The sequence below is a fragment of the Paralichthys olivaceus genome, chromosome 5, assembly GCF_024713975.1.
Source record: "Paralichthys olivaceus isolate ysfri-2021 chromosome 5, ASM2471397v2, whole genome shotgun sequence".
NCBI classification, from domain to species: domain Eukaryota; kingdom Metazoa; phylum Chordata; class Actinopteri; order Pleuronectiformes; family Paralichthyidae; genus Paralichthys; species Paralichthys olivaceus.
In genome coordinates, this window is record NC_091097.1 from 4,751,590 (window position 1) to 4,767,073 (window position 15,484).

A 15,484-nucleotide genomic window follows, 5' to 3' on the forward strand; every position below is an offset into this window, starting at 1 on the left:
GCTGTTTTTAAAGCTTTAAATCTTTGCTGACTCTGACACCAAACACAGCTTTGCTTTGTTTCTCTGATCTCTTGTTATTTTTGGATTGATTGTTTTTCATTATTATTGTGGACATCATACCATATATACAATAAAAACACACTCTGCCTTCTTTATTTTTTAAATAAAACTTCCTGAGGAAAAAGCCATCTCCACAAAAATAAATATAATTATTGCAATGGGCAATGACAACCTATATATACAATGCGAACACTAATGAGATAAACAAACAGCATGCAGATACATAGACAAATTGAAGTTAAGCAAAACAATAAGATTCCGATTTTTTTAAATCATGGTAAATTTTGTTGATTGATTTGAGTGTCAAACTGTTATGTACAACAACAAAGATTCACAGAACAAATATATTCTATATTCTATTAAGTACGATAAACGTATTGACCAATAAAATGATTAGCATTAGAGCCTTTAAGCGTCTTAGAAATACTAAAAAATTAAACATATGTATAAATTGAACAAATTTCCAAACGACTTCGAATTTCTGAATTTTTATGTTTGACATTTTCAAACATAATAATAATAATCTTTTATAACACTAGAGGCTAAAAATGACTTGAAATTAGCCTATAAATTAAACACCCACCATTCACTTTATATGTCATCCTCATCAGCTTTAAAACCCAACAAACAAAAGCCGCTTCCAGGAGCTTCAGGATCACCACCAGGGGGAAGGATTTGCTCTTTCAATGAGACACATGAGGACCTTTGTCTTGTCCCCAAAGAAATGTAATGTTTGATCGTGTCTAAATTTTGTTGCTGAAACATTAAGTGTTATTTAGAAAAAAAATTGTATTGCAAGATCTTTTATTGTCCAACTAATGCACCATTAAAACATATTTCCTGGCCAACAATGATAAATCTATATACTGCATGTTTTATTATGTGATTATTATTTATTAGCATTTTCTTAAATTCAAAGTTAAGTAAAAAAGAAAAGAAAAACCCTTCTAGGTTATGAGTACAACCAGAACATATTCATTTTAATTAATTTTACTGTTCCCTCTTGGGTAGTGTATCAAACACATTCTATTTATAAGCAAACTTATAGTCATAAATCATATGAAGCATTTATTATCTGTGAGACACAGTAATATAAATAGTTTGACATTGAATCCGGATTTATAGAATAATGTCCATGTAAATACCATGACCGTTACTGAAAATCAATCAATAAATCAAGATGATCATCGTATGTCACATGCAATGGAAAATATAAACATTTTCAAAATGGAAATAATGTCTTTATGACGGCAGCAGCACCTGGATCTGTGACGCACAGAGGTCATCATCATTTCTCAGCCCCCCTCCCCACTCACACACACACACACACACACACACACACACACACACACACACACACACACACACACACCACCATCGTCAGCTCTCATCTGTGCGCAGGCCACTGAGGGTCCGGGTCAAGTGTTTTGCCTCTGACATCAGCTTCCTGAACATACAGAGGGATTAGAGGCCTGAGCGAGGTCACTCTGTGCTCTGCTGATATAACGCACACATCTGCTCTCCCACTGTTTCATACCAGGAGGCAGGAAACATCACATGTGTCAGATTTTGTTCTGCAGCAGATTAGTGCTGGATTTCACGCTCTCCTTGTTTATGGTACCAGTACATTTTTGTTTGGAGAAAAAACAAATCCACTGTGCTGCCCCACCGGTTCTGTTCTCCTGTCCTGGAGCTCTTTTAGTTTTGCCAGAATTGTAAGGATTTGAGCTGCATTATATTTCCCCTGGTAATACATTATACACTACGGTGATTGCAGAGATTGTACAAGGCTCTGAAAACCCATTAAACTGCAGCCTATCGTTACTGCATCACCCCAAACTCATTTTATGTGCTAAAACCTTGTGCAAACTCACACGTCTGCATTTTAAATTCAAGTCGCGACCCTGTAGCTTCAAATTATTAACATTAATGTACCATCTCATCTTTATCTATGGGAACGCCGAGTCTCTCCGGCTTCTGCAGTGACTGAGATGTACAAGCAGCAGTTGAAACACTCCTGCGAACGCAAACCTGCTGTAGTGAAGATTCACAAAGTAACCATGCAAACAGGAGCAACATCTACAAGTTACCTGCCATCATCACAGACCTCAGCTGCAGACAAGACAAGGCTTATCATCCCTATAAATAACACTGATTTGATTCGGCTTGGTCTCTGACAGACATCCCAGCACACTCGCAGTGTAAACATCCTTCTCCTAGTTTGCTTTACAGGTTTCTTCTTTTGTCCAAATGAATCTAGCACACTTAAGGATGTGTCAACCTGCCTCCCATCTCCCTCCACTTCACTCAGCATCCCACTCTCACGCTTTTATACACAGCTCCTCCTTTCCTCACCCCCCAGTTCCCTGCGCTTCACAGCTCCTTTTCCCAGCTGACGTCAGCTTTCTCCACCACTTGAGTATGCCGTCTGTCTCTCCCTGCCTTTTGCCTTTAATTCCAACCAACTAAATATTTGTTCTATTACCTAAAAAGTGCTAATTGTTGGACTGGTTGAAAATTATCTTAAGTCATTGAATTCAAGAGTTAACACAATACAATATACACATTATTAGCCAAACTGCATAGTGCTAACAAAATACTGGAAGTGAGTCATGGACTCAACACACACAGATGCAGTTTGAACTAACAACTATTCCAATGATATCATTCACTCTTTTTCTACTGACCATACAGAACTGTATGTAAGGACCTTCGTATCAGAGATATAAACAGTAAAGTGTATTATGTTGTTGTCAATGATGTTTGGGACCTGGTACTTCCACATCACAATGAAAACAGTACGCGCTTTCTCTTCTTTGTCTTTTATTATTCAAACTTCTAAAAATAGTACAACATATATCAAACCAAAACCTACAGTTGCAATATTATGATCTCAAAATGTGAACAACATTTCTGAGAAGAATGTCTAGGAATGTGTCTTTAAAAAAATGAAGCCTGACTTAAAAAAAACATTTATTTGCTGAAGCAACAAAAGAAGATAAGAGAAATGTGGCCATCTCAGTAATGTAGACAATTAAAACAGAACAAGAACAAGAACAGGGACACACCTAAGACTTGGTTTCAGGTAAGAACAAGTGGCATGGTCCTTCACCTATTCTGTGTGTTGCGTTAGGAGGCTGAATCATTGCGTGTTTGATGTCGAAGACATTGATGAGCTCCTGTGGAAGAACAAGCAGTATAATATAATAATACAAATGATGACCAATGATTTAAAATAATATGTGAACTAGGTATTTTAATGTTGATAAATTAAGTCTAACCCTCCACATCTTTGGATTCATGGAGATAATGCACTGGTTATAGCTGCTTGATCCTCCGGCTTCTGCCTTCCCCTCCCCCTCCTCCACAGGTGCTGAAACACAAAAACACACAATGTAGCTGGAGACATTTTCTTTCCTATTCCCCTTGAATTCCCTTGAGATGTTCCTGTTTCCTATTCCCCAGCCGGAATACAAATAAAAGTCACATCCTCTCACCGATACAAGGCATTTCGTCATGCAGATATATCCGTGCCAAACCGTCCTGAAACACACAGACAGTGCTGTCACTAGAGGGCAGACGAGCTCAGTTAAAAACAGACTTTAACACAGGCAGCTCACCCTGATCAGAAAAGATGTGTAGAAAGTTTTCTCTACTGTCTGGGAAAAGGAGTCGGGGTCAGTGACAAACTCGTAGTACGGTATCGGTGTTTTTGCTGAAAAAAAAAAGTGTGTTAATAATAATTACACCAAGATGAAATGTTGGTCCACTTTAAACTCACCATTGTCTTGGTAATAACTCTTCAGGTATCCTAGGATCCTTTCCACTGCTTTCTCTGTCGTCTCTTGATGGGACTCTTCTATTTTCTCCAGCTGTCAGAAAACATGATCGTGCAGACGCAAGAAAGAAGTGAGTGTATCTTTATCTGTTTGTAAAAGCACAGTTACATGAATGCAGGTAAAGGAAGCGTGAGTTTAGCTACCTGAGTGGGCATTATCTTTTTGGAATCTTTGGTAGAAGCTTTAGTTTGCTGCAATATCTTTTGCTTTGGAGGAGGCAGTTTTGCATGGAATGAGCCCCTCCTAATGAAAGAAACAAGAAAAATTGTTTAACGAAAGTCTAAAATGACCACACTGCAGTTGAATGTCTCAGTCAACCGGTGCAGTGTACAAAATTCGATATTTTCATATAACGTCACAACCCCGAAAACATAGTGGCTGGTTAAATGGTGTTATATACTGTGACATCAATATTTTCCCTTCATCATAAAGTGGTCGTACATAATATGTTGAGGCACTTACATGTAGTGGAATGAGGGTGCGGTCTTGAAACAGCACTCCGCTCTCCCGGCCAATGTGTGCCAGGCGTTCTGGGGCAGGGAGTAGTCAACCATGCCCCAGTTCTGCTCGTCTTCTAGTCCATTGAGTCCCATAAAAGACAACTATAAGAGAAGCAGAGACATTCCCACTGTAACATATGATTCCCTGGCGCTTGCACTACAAAACAACAGCATTGAGATTGTTTTTACTTTGTATTATGAGGCTGCTAAATTTGTCATCTCCAACCTGGTTAAATAAACAGCCAATGGAAATTTTAAGTGGCATTGTTACATTTATGTTGTACAGTTAAAATATAAGGCTAGTGTGAAATTTGCTTCTATTCACTTAAATGAACAGAGAATATCTCCACAATGTGCCATGAAGGTTATTGGCACTGGACCACTGGTTTAGATTCAAGGTCCAGTGTGTAAGATTTAGGTGAAAGGGATCTATTGGCAGAAATTTAATGTAGAATAATCCTCATGATGTTTTCACTAGTTTGTTTCATCTAAATTGTATGAATTGTAGTTTTCTTTACCCCAGAAAAGGCCCTTTATATTTAAATACTTTATATTTACATCGAGGGACCATGTTTTTTACATTAGTCCAGACTGAACAAACTAAACACCTTTTGAGTTTTTATGACAATTAAAGGTTCTTTATAATGTTTGGAAGCGGAGGGTGAGGTGAGGGGTGTTCAGCTGCAACATGCAATTTCAACACTAGATATCACAAAATTCTACACACTGTACCTTTAAATAAAGGGTAAGATCAGTAACAGAAACCACCCAAGCACTATAATATATCATGTTAGTTTGTATTTTTTACATATTACTACTCATATAGCTCTTATAACTGACGTGTTATAGCTGAATGTTTAAACATCTATACACTCTTCTTTCAGCTGATTTGGCTTGTGTGTCTTTTCCACATCTGCAGCAGTCATCACTCTGAGTACATGGACACTCAGACATTCTAGTTACAGGACACTTCCCTCAGTTGTGCATGTTTGTGTACAAGTGGGAAAGATTTCATGTACAAAGACATATTGTGTTAACACAGTGAGTGTACTCACAAGATGCTCAACCATAGCGATGGGATCAAAAGCGGTGCACACAGCAGACATTTGGCTGGCTTTCTCCTTCCCCAGGTCTGTGGCCATCATGAGCAGCTGGGCATCGAGAGTCACTTCCCTCAGGTGTGAAACTGCCAAAGATCACAGTGGATTCAAACTCAACGAGCTGCAGCACTGCGTGATGATAGTGATGTTGTTGTTTCCTATATGGATTGATACTTCCAATGCAATATGATATAAAAGAGCAATTCAAACTTGACCTAACTCGCATGTCTTTGGACCAGAGCACCCAGGACAATCATACATGAAGAAATACTTCTCCTCCTCCTGAGCATATGAATATCAATGGAGTTGTTACCCCCACCAAGGAAGTTGAATGGATTATGAAGAAACTTAGTGGAAGGATGTGGTGTGGATCAGGAAGTTTTTAAATGAATGCCAATCTAGTTCATATATTAGTTGTTACTCTTAATACTACAAATGCAAAATTACATTATTTATAAAGGGCAATTGAAACAGGCCAATTTTCCAACTAGCTTTACTCAGATGTCTTTGAACAGTGAGTGAAACACCAGAGCACTCAGGGTAAATGCAGTCAGACATGGGGAAATATTTTTCTGTGGAGATGTTTCTTGACATCTTCATCTGTGTCTTCTATGTGTGGCACCATCCTAGAAAATCCTTCCTAAAGAACCACTTCTTCACACTGGCTATAAATTTAGTTTGAGACCTTAATTTCATCTGTTATTTTGATATATTTATATATATAATTTCTCAAACATTCATGCTGTTAAACATGCTATTGCTTTTGTATTTTCTAGTCATACTTTAATATATATTTTTATGATCTTTCATTTTCCTATTCTAAGCCTATTTTAAACATGCTATACAAACTAACTTGGACTTGTCTTTAGCTATCATACCACCTTTAAACAGCTTGTCTGCCTGCTCTAAAGCTTCTGTGAGTTGGTTGTTGGAGGGGCTCTGCAAATCTTCTCTGTTCTCTGAAAAACAAAAAACACATGTAAATATCAGAGGCATCAGATATAAAACCAACATCGACATCCAAACCTCCTCCCGACCTGTTGGTCTTACTCACCTTGCATCTTGTTGATGAGGTCTCTGTACCTGCTCCGTATATCTCTCCTGAGGACCAGGTTACTTTTCGGTCGGCCAGCTTTCTTGCGGCAGCCAGCCGAGCCGGCAGCGTCATCCTCAGTGCCACCTCTGGCTCTCTTCATGTTCCGGTCAGTGAGGAGTGGAGCGTGGTGGTGAGCGGGAAACACGCTGCTGCAAAACGGGTCCGATAAAAACAAGCTGTGACTGAGTTAGTGAATGTTACAGCTAATAAACTACCACCAGCAAACAACTATAGAAACAAGCTGATCCTGGTCGAAGTAAAGTTGTTGTTGTAACAACAAACTGGAGGTTTACTTGAAATTTTGCCAAATATGCTAAAAAAAAAGTCAAGATATAAACCCTTTACTTTGGCTCCTTTACAAGGTGATACATGGTACAAGATTAAGCCAAAGTTGATATATATTATGCATTAGACTTCCTGGTGTTGTACTGTATGCTTAATGCTAACCACAACTGATGTCAGCCAATGTAAACCATGTTGTTGATTCAGTGCTAGCTAGTGCTCGCTGTTCAGCTAACGTCTCATTAAATCTACGACCAAACATTGACTTAACACTATATCAATGGAAGGTTAGCTAACGTCATACCATATACTGTGATTCATACACAGCTAAAATAATCTAAACAAATAAAATCACACCCAAAAAAAAGACAAACGTTTACCTTCTGTTTTCTTTAGCGTGTGTCTTTGGTCCGTGCTAACGTTAGCTGTGAAAATCTGTTAATTCTAATGTAGCTTGATGTTGACGCTCTTTTTCCAGTGAGGCCACGTTAAAATAAGTCACAGTATTTTATATCCCGCTGGTTTTCCTACTGAGACTACACATGTTTATTGTGGGTGAAATTGTTCCTTGGGATTATTATTCTTCCGCTTCCGTAAATTTTCGTCCCGCTGCTCCTCACACAAAGTTTGATGCACATTCACACAAAGCAAAAATACCGAAAGCCAAATGCATGGGAGTCAAGGTCTCTCGCCCATTTAGAGCGAGCAGTCAAGGTCTCTCCAATGAGAGCGAGTGGGGAAAAAATACAAAACAGTTTTTTTGTGTTTAAAACCTTCTCAAGCCACAAACAGAGTCTGACAGACATGATTTTTACATCAGGTTCAGATAGAGTTTGTTTCCTACGCACACATGTCACTCTGACATCTCTCGGAGCTGCAGTTTAGGCTGGAACATTTTTTGAAAAAAGTTTTCCAGTCTCACCTCTCCATTGACTGCCATGTTAATTTTTGAAAAAAAAGTCAGAAAGGAGAAAAACAGGAAAAATATTTCTAACTCGCTCCCACGGTCTCATTTCTGAACTCTCACCAATACAACACATGCCTACGTCGGGCAAAGTCTTGGGATTCTCACTGTGTTTTCATTTCACAGATAGGACTTACAGTTTTTGAGTTACAAGTATTTGTTTGAAGCCTGGCGCTAGAGCACAGCACTCTGGCTTCCCCATTCACTCTAAAAAAATGATTTTTTTTCCCGATGAGAAAACTAAATGTTTAACTTGCTCCCACGGTTTCATTTCTTAGCTCTAACCAATAAAAACATATGTGTGCGTCGGGCAAAGTCTTGGGATTCTCACGATGTGTTTATTATAGATTTTGAGTTAGAAGCATTTGTCCGGAGCTTCTTCAGCTCTCTAAAAAGAGGAGAACACAGGTGTTCCTAATCAAATCAGTGAGTATCCATAGCAACCCCATAGACAGAGGAAGAAGCTCCTCTTTATATTTACCGATTTCAAAGTTTCACCACGCTCTGCTTTAGTCCAGTGGTTAAAGCTCTCACATCATGTGACGTGAGTCTGGCTTCAAGTCCGGGTGAAGATGGGAGCTTTTGAATCACTTTTTGACAATTCAAATAAATTGTAACTGGATATTACCAGGAAACATGTATGAGCCTATATTTTGAAAATAAGCCCCCCCCCCCTATTGTTATAGAATGTTACCAGGAAGTCTGTACAGAGCCTATATTTTGAAATGCCCCCCCCCCCATAGTAACTACTAGATATTACCAGGAAACATGTATGAGCCTATATTTTGAAAAAAAGCCCCCCCCCCATAGTAATAGTATGTTACCAGGAAGTCTGTAAAGAGCCTTTATTTTGAAAAAAGCCCCCCTCCCCCCATAGTAATAGGATGATACCAGGGAGCTGGAAAAAAAATGGATTTTCAAAATAAACCCCCCAGATAGTTACAGGATGTTCCTAGGAAGCCTAAAAAAGGCTGGACTTTCAAAATAAACCCCCCCAGATAATTACGGGATTTTCCCAGGATGCCTGAAAGATGCTAGATTTTCAAAATGAAATCCCCAGATAGTTACAGAATGTTCCCAGGAAGCCTGAAAAAGGCTGGACATTCAAAATAAAAGCCCCAGATAGTAACGGGATGTTACCAGGAAGCATAAAAAAGGCTTGACTTTCAAAATAAAAACCCCAGATAGTTGCGGGATGTTGTCAGGATGCCCAAAGGAGGCTGGATTTTCAAAATAAAAAACCCAAATAGTTACGGGATGTTCCCAGGAAGCCTGAAGGAGGCTGAATTTTTAAAATTAAATCCCATGGACAGTGATAAGAACTTGCAACCTTACAACATGGTTTCTCTCTCTCTCTGAAATTGGTACATACAGTCTCTCTGTCACCGACCTGGATCATGCATGATTATAAAATCATGCAGCTTTTCTAAATGCTGAAAATGTGTCTCTCTCTGCGGAGTGGCGGCAGCGATCACGCACAAGGCACCCATTCAAAATGTCTCCACAGAAGAGATTTTATTTTATTTAAGACTCCTGTATGTAATGTGAACATCAGCATTTATGTTTACAATATTTGTATTCAATTATATATTTTTATTTATTTATATTGTTGATTTAAGTTCTATTTGTTTGCTTGTATGCATGTTATATACTTTATTTATAGTTATTTAAAATAAAGTTCATGTTTAACTAAACATTTTCAGGTCATCTTCGGAATCGTTTCCATTTTGTGAAACAGATACGTCGCATTGGACATTTTTTACTCATATATATTGACTAATAAAATCCATACCGCTCAGGCTCTTAAGCAGATTTGTGACTTTTCTTTCAAACTAATTGTTTATTCTAACCATCATTTGTTGTTTTATGCTTCAAACCATCTGTTCTCTAACTTCAATGATATTCTTGGTAGTTCATAACCCGGATTCAGACCTTGATTTATTGTTTAAATTCATTGTCACGTTTTCTTCATCAGTAGTGAGAATGCACTTTCATCATGCCATAATGGTGTTCGGGGAGTTAAATCAACTTCATACATAACAAGGATCCCAAGCAAAGCTCATACAATTTCAAAAGATCTAAAATATAATCAGGAGCTGGGTCCTGAACAATCTTAAAGGTTTAAAAGTCAGTGAGACGTGGCTGTAATGGGTGGAATATGACTGAGCCTCTTGTACGTTACACGTTTTTTAAAGCAAAGTATTTCAGATGATTCTGGAATTAATTCAAGATAAGATAAAACTTAATTGATCCACACATGGGAAATTCAGTTGTTGTTAGTCAGAGTGTGGAAGTCAAGTAAATAAAAAAAAGGTAATAGAATTTTTTTTTTTAATTAAAATTACATAAAAGAAAAAGCCAAAAATACAAAGTGCTACATGTAAGTGCAACTTGACTTAGACCACCAACACCTGCTGTTTGGGTGGGTGTCGGGAGTTGAAGTATCTTCTGGAAAGAAGAACACAAGTTTCTTTGTATCTTTTGCAAGTTTTCTATAGCACTTGTTGTCTCATCCATCTTCAACACAATGTCATTGTTATTTCTGGAGCTGAAGTTTGACTGTTGCTGCAGCTGACAGTGTGGCTTTGAGCTGTGTGGAGGAATGGACTCAAATGCTGCCGCTCCTGCAATTTTACGATATTGATCTTGGCTTCCATGAGCTCAACACTGTATTTCTTATTTGTGGCCCTTTCTTTTTTAAGAGCATTGGCAAAACGAATGGTTCTCGTCTTTTCTGTTTCAAGAGTGGAGGCAATGTTTTTACTTCTCTCCTCCAAGACAGCCTCTTGTATCTTCTCCTGATTAAGGGCATTTTCAAGTTGGACCTGTCTAATCTTGCTTTCTGACAGTTGTTCTCTGAGCTCATAGACTTTATGTTTGAGCTTAGCATTGATGGCTTGATTCTTCAAGATGATATCATCTTTCTCTGCCAGGACTTCATGCTGCTGTGCGAGACCTTTTTCCATTTGAACCACTAGCTGAACCTCCAAGGCTTCTAACTTACCCCTGATATACTTGTTATCCATCTCAAGTGTTTCCATGTCATACATCAGTGTCTCTACGGATACTGGGGCTTTCTTTAGCATCTTTATTTTCTTACATGCTCGCAAGAACTGGGGTTTCTCCTTCTTTGCTTGTTCCGCAAGTCTGCTGCAAGCTTTTCTGTCTTCCTGGTGCTGCCGTGCAGCATCCTCCAGTACCCTCTTGTTCTCACAAGCAAGTTGATGATTTTCCTGGATCAGATGGTCCAGTTTACACTGCTGGGAGATGGCAGCCTCACGAGCACCCTGCATCTCACGTACAGCGTCCTTCAGTTTACCTTGTAGCCTCTTGTTCTCAGAGGCAACTTGGTCATTATGTATCATCAGGTTGTCCAGTTCAGCTCTGTCTTCCTTATGCTGGTTCATGGCAGCCTCACGAGCAAGGCACATGTCAGTTCGAACATCCTCCATTTCGTCTTGTACCCTCTTGTTCTCATAAGCAAGTTGGTGATTTTCCTTGGTAAGATGGTCCAATTTACACTGCAGGGAGATGGCAGCCTCATGAACACATTGCATCTTACGTACAGCATCCTCCAGTTCACTTTGTAGCCTCTTGTTCTCAGAAGCCAGCTGGTGATCTTTGTGATCCTGGTTGTTTTCCCCTGACCTCTTAAAATCAGCCATATGTGCCTTCATAGCGTCTTTTTCTGTTTGCTCCTTCTTCAGTACTTTTTCCATTTGAGCTTGATCTCTTTTTACATTGTTCACATTCTCTTCAAGAGCAGTTCTGGCTCCACTTTCTCTCAGAGGGGCTTTTTGTAGATCAACTTCACATGACAGCTCCGATTTTCTGAGCTGTGAAACATAAAACAATTATTAGTTTGTTGTTCATTAAAATCAAGTTCCTCAAGTGTAGAGTCTGACAAGCTTCTCAACATATCATTCCCTGAAGCCTGAATTATAAAACAATTATCGTTTTGTTGTTCCTTAATGTTTATGTATGTCCTTAAACAATATTTGTAAATTTGCATATTTATCAAACCATTAACACGTGATTGAGATGAATTACACATCTAAAACTGAATGTTTATAACAAAAGATTATAATTTACAAATTAATTATTATTTAATAAATAAGTAATTTATTTACATTTTGTGATTGTTGTCATTTCAAGTCTAAAGTCTGTAGGTGTGTCTTAGTTAAAATAAGTAATTATCTGTGTGTATGAGTCGTTTATATCTTTTTGTATCTGAAGACACACACTTACCTTGTCAGCATCAGAGGGAGGGTCAAAATCAAGTTCCTCAATGCCATCAAGAGTAGAGTCTGACAAGCTTTGCAACATATCATCACCCGAAGCCTGAATTATTAAACAATTATCGGTTTGTTGTTCCTTCATGTTCATTCTTAAACAATGTAGCTGAATAAACTTGACAAAATTACAGGTAAATAATACAATCAACACAGAATTATTAAATTTGAGTTAATAATACATTAGTTATTCTTGTGTACAAGTTGTTTATATCTTTTTGTATCTGAAGACACAAACTTACGTCGTCAGCCTCAGTTTCCTCATCATTATCATTTATAATGTTCTGAAGAGAAGAGCCTGACCAGCAAGGCAAATCCTGAAACATAAAACAATTTTTAGTTTGTTGTTCATTCATGTTTATCCTTAAACGGTATTTGTAAATTTGCATATTTAGAAAACCATTAACATGTGATTTTACTTGTCTGCTTGTGTAGCTTAACAAACTCGACAAAATTACAGGTAAAATACAGACAACACAGAATTATTAAATTTGAGTTCATAATACATTGAAAGTAATTAGATGAGTTACACATTTAAAACTGAATATTAATTACCAATATCAATTCTAACGTCTGCAACTGTATCTTACTCAAAATAATTAATTATTCATGTGTACGAGTTTATATTTTTGTATCTGGAAATACACACTTACCTCTGAATGTGTATCCTCAAAGTCAGAGGGATAGTAAGTTTCCTGCGTACATTTCTCTTCTATATTTTTCTTAGTGTCCTGAAGACAATAGCTCAGCAAGGTATCCATCACTGTCGATTTGTTTTTATCTTCTGATGATTCGTCTTGTTTGAATGTGAACAAAACTTTGTTTTTATTCACCAACCAGAGCACCTGATTAATGTCAAAATGGTGTTCCTGCTGTTTGTTTGGTTTAATGGCGGATGGCACCAAGTAAAGGTGCTTTAATCAGTTGCTGTGTTTCTGATCTTTGATCCTTTGATGCTATTGATCCTTTGATGTATTTTATTTAATTTCATATTATGCATTCTATTACTGTGTGCACGTGTGTCTTTGAGTATGCATGTGCCTGTACACATGTATTTGTGTGTGTGTGTATGTGTGGGGCCGTTTTCAGACATGACTTGCGGCAACTGCAGTCAAATCTACAGATTTGCGGCCTTTCACACATGTTGACATCTTATCGTTATATTTGTTTTCTTTTGTCTTTTTTTTGCTTCTGTCACGCATTAGAAGCGTCATCAACCCCGCCCCTCACTCGCTCTCAGTGAACCCAGCGTGGATCGACATGTGGGTCTCAGTTTGAGTTAATTGTAAAGGAACTTTTTCATAGTGTTACCAGTCAACACTTCAATTAAATCATGTCAATTAAAAGTATGTTTAATTTAACACTTATGGAGTCAATATTTCAAACCACTAAAAAGGTTTTATGTGAAAATGACGACAAAAAACATAATATCGATTGCTACAAATGTCTTACTTTTAATATATCCATACACTGTATTCAAAACTCGATGCTGCATTGACAGTGTCAACATGTCTGATCTTCACATAAAAGCTGTTTCCAGACGTGCACTAAACTGGAGGCGATCCTCTAGAGTTTCCCCAGAGGTGTACATGTGAACACAAATGTCCCTCTGGAGTTTCTGCTTAACTTTCTCTAGTTGGCCCTTTAGTATAAAGTCTGCAGAAACTCTGAAGGAGTGTGAACACAGCAGGGAATCCTCCAGAAGAGGAAAAAAACAGACTTAGTACACACAAACAGTACACACAGTCTTAACAGTGGTTAGTCCTTAGTCCAGTGGTTAAAGCACATCATGTGACGTGAGTCTGGGTTCAAGATCGGGTGTTATCATTGTATGATATCAATCAGTAGCCTACAGATAAAGTGTAAACCCATTAAGTTTGTGCCTGAGAAATTTGATACCAAATATTTAGTTTTGGTAAATTTTCACTTTAATATCAAGATTTTAAAATTTCTGTTATGGTCTTGCAATTTTTTTTGGCTTTCAAGGAGTCTCAAAATATTATTGACTATATTGAATGCAGAGATTGCACAAAGCCATTCAATTACACGGACGTCATCATCACACACACATTTTATGTCCATTAACTGTATTCAAACTCACACAACTGCATTTTAAGTTGAAGTCACGACCCTGCAGCTTCCAAACACTATAAACCAAACAGATGAGGCAGTTTTATTTATGAAGCACATTTCATACAAAGAGGTAGACTAAGTGTGCTGTATAGGGACATTGAAAACAAATTTAAAGAAATCTATGTCAAATTAGAAAGTAGTTTAAAACAATTTGCAATAAAAGCGATTAAAGGGAATTTAAAGGATAAATAATTTTCTAAAATAAGAACATTTTTCTAACATTGTTACGTAGGGCGTCGTTCAACATTTTCACAGATTTCTTAGGAAATCATGACTGAGTTTAAATGACTGATATGTGTGTGTGTTAAACTTGGTACATATCCAAATAAAAATAAGAATAAATATCTTTACTTTACCTAAAGTTGTTTCAGTATGTTCAGTATCAAAGCTGTGATTTTGGAATTGTGCGAAAAGCTTATCAGAATTCGTAAAGATTTTAAAAAGGGGAGAGAATACTCAGAAAACATTGAATCTGTGATAACTGTCTTTACTTCTCATGTCAGTGTGAGTTATAACTGGTTTATTTGCGTTTTGGTGTTTACCTTCTTCGTCCTCCACTTCTGCTCTCCCTCATTGCTAACTGCTGCCCTCTGCTGTTCATCTGTTCGACCTCTCTCAGCTAGACTCCCCACAGCAGCATTTAAGAAAAGGACTTGTTGAAACACATGCATCTTTTTTTTCATTCCGGCTCTGTGCCCACCTACACACACTCATACGCCTGAATACATGGCTCGTATTGTCACGCATCAAACATAACAACAGATTATAAACCAGAGTAGTTTGTCGTCCGCTGTGTTAATCCCGTCTCTGATTCCCTGGAAACCTGCCGCCAGGATTCTGCCACACAGAGGACAGAGGCTGCTGTAATCTGTGTGGATCGCATGTTCAACAAAACATATGAGATCATACATTTTGGGAAGGAATGTCATTTGCCTTGTTGTGTGATTAATTAAGTCCTCTGTTAACATTTTAGCATTTTTAGCCCTGCTTTGCCGCCTCTATTTAGCCAGATGGCTTCCCCTGTCAATCCCCACTCACAATCAAGATTAAGATTACACCACACACACACACACACACACACACACACACACAAATGCACTCAAATACGTCAAAACATGCAGTAATTAACGTTCACTTGCTGGCAGATGACATAACACAGTCTGTCACAGTTGCTGAGTTACAGCTAAAGCTTAAGTTATTAAACTGTTCCATCGATCG

General features: G+C 38.0%; 2 protein-coding genes across 3 annotated transcripts; both read right to left on the bottom strand.

The window, feature by feature from the left end:
- Window positions 1-2,082: 2,082 nt before the first annotated feature.
- Window positions 2,083-7,888, bottom strand: LOC109633988 (non-structural maintenance of chromosomes element 4 homolog A-like). Its single transcript, XM_069524957.1, has 11 exons — window positions 7,258-7,888; window positions 6,554-6,744; window positions 6,381-6,458; window positions 5,455-5,585; window positions 4,362-4,501; window positions 4,043-4,142; window positions 3,842-3,932; window positions 3,681-3,775; window positions 3,558-3,603; window positions 3,342-3,433; window positions 2,083-3,239 (listed from the first exon to the last, which is right to left on the bottom strand). The coding sequence occupies exons 2-11, from the start codon at window positions 6,693-6,695 to the stop codon at window positions 3,129-3,131; spliced, it is 1,026 nt and encodes a 341-aa protein (XP_069381058.1). The 5' UTR covers window positions 6,696-6,744; window positions 7,258-7,888; the 3' UTR covers window positions 2,083-3,128.
- A 1,873-nt stretch (window positions 7,889-9,761) lies between these two features.
- On the bottom strand, window positions 9,762-15,271 carry LOC138407669 (myosin-6-like). Of its 2 annotated transcripts, XM_069524605.1 has the most exons (5): window positions 12,787-15,271; window positions 12,376-12,450; window positions 12,090-12,182; window positions 10,606-11,677; window positions 9,762-10,289 (listed from the first exon to the last, which is right to left on the bottom strand). In XM_069524605.1, the coding sequence occupies exons 1-5, from the start codon at window positions 12,892-12,894 to the stop codon at window positions 10,216-10,218; spliced, it is 1,422 nt and encodes a 473-aa protein (XP_069380706.1). In that variant the 5' UTR covers window positions 12,895-15,271; the 3' UTR covers window positions 9,762-10,215. The 2 variants fall into 2 exon arrangements, with proteins under 2 accessions (XP_069380706.1, XP_069380705.1); XM_069524604.1 differs by having other exon boundaries at window positions 9,762-11,677; window positions 12,787-15,087.
- Between the last annotated feature and the right edge of the window lie 213 nt (window positions 15,272-15,484).

What these genes read in the sequence shown, in the direction of transcription:
- LOC138407669 (XM_069524604.1), bottom strand. Translation starts at nt 12,894, where the DNA reads ATGGATACCTTGCTGAGCTATTGTCTTCAGGACACTAAGAAAAATATA. An exon ending in TTGAGGATACACATTCAGAG is followed by an intron (nt 12,451 to 12,786) that starts GTAAGTGTGTAT and finishes TTTATGTTTCAG; the next exon opens with GATTTGCCTTGCTGGTCAGG. An exon ending in AGGAAACTGAGGCTGACGAC is followed by an intron (nt 12,183 to 12,375) that starts GTAAGTTTGTGT and finishes TTAATAATTCAG; the next exon opens with GCTTCGGGTGATGATATGTT.
- LOC109633988 (XM_069524957.1), bottom strand. Translation starts at nt 6,695, where the DNA reads ATGAAGAGAGCCAGAGGTGGCACTGAGGATGACGCTGCCGGCTCGGCT. An exon ending in AAAAGATAATGCCCACTCAG is followed by an intron (nt 3,933 to 4,042) that starts GTAGCTAAACTC and finishes GTTTTCTGACAG; the next exon opens with CTGGAGAAAATAGAAGAGTC. An exon ending in TGAATCCAAAGATGTGGAGG is followed by an intron (nt 3,240 to 3,341) that starts GTTAGACTTAAT and finishes GTTCTTCCACAG; the next exon opens with GAGCTCATCAATGTCTTCGA.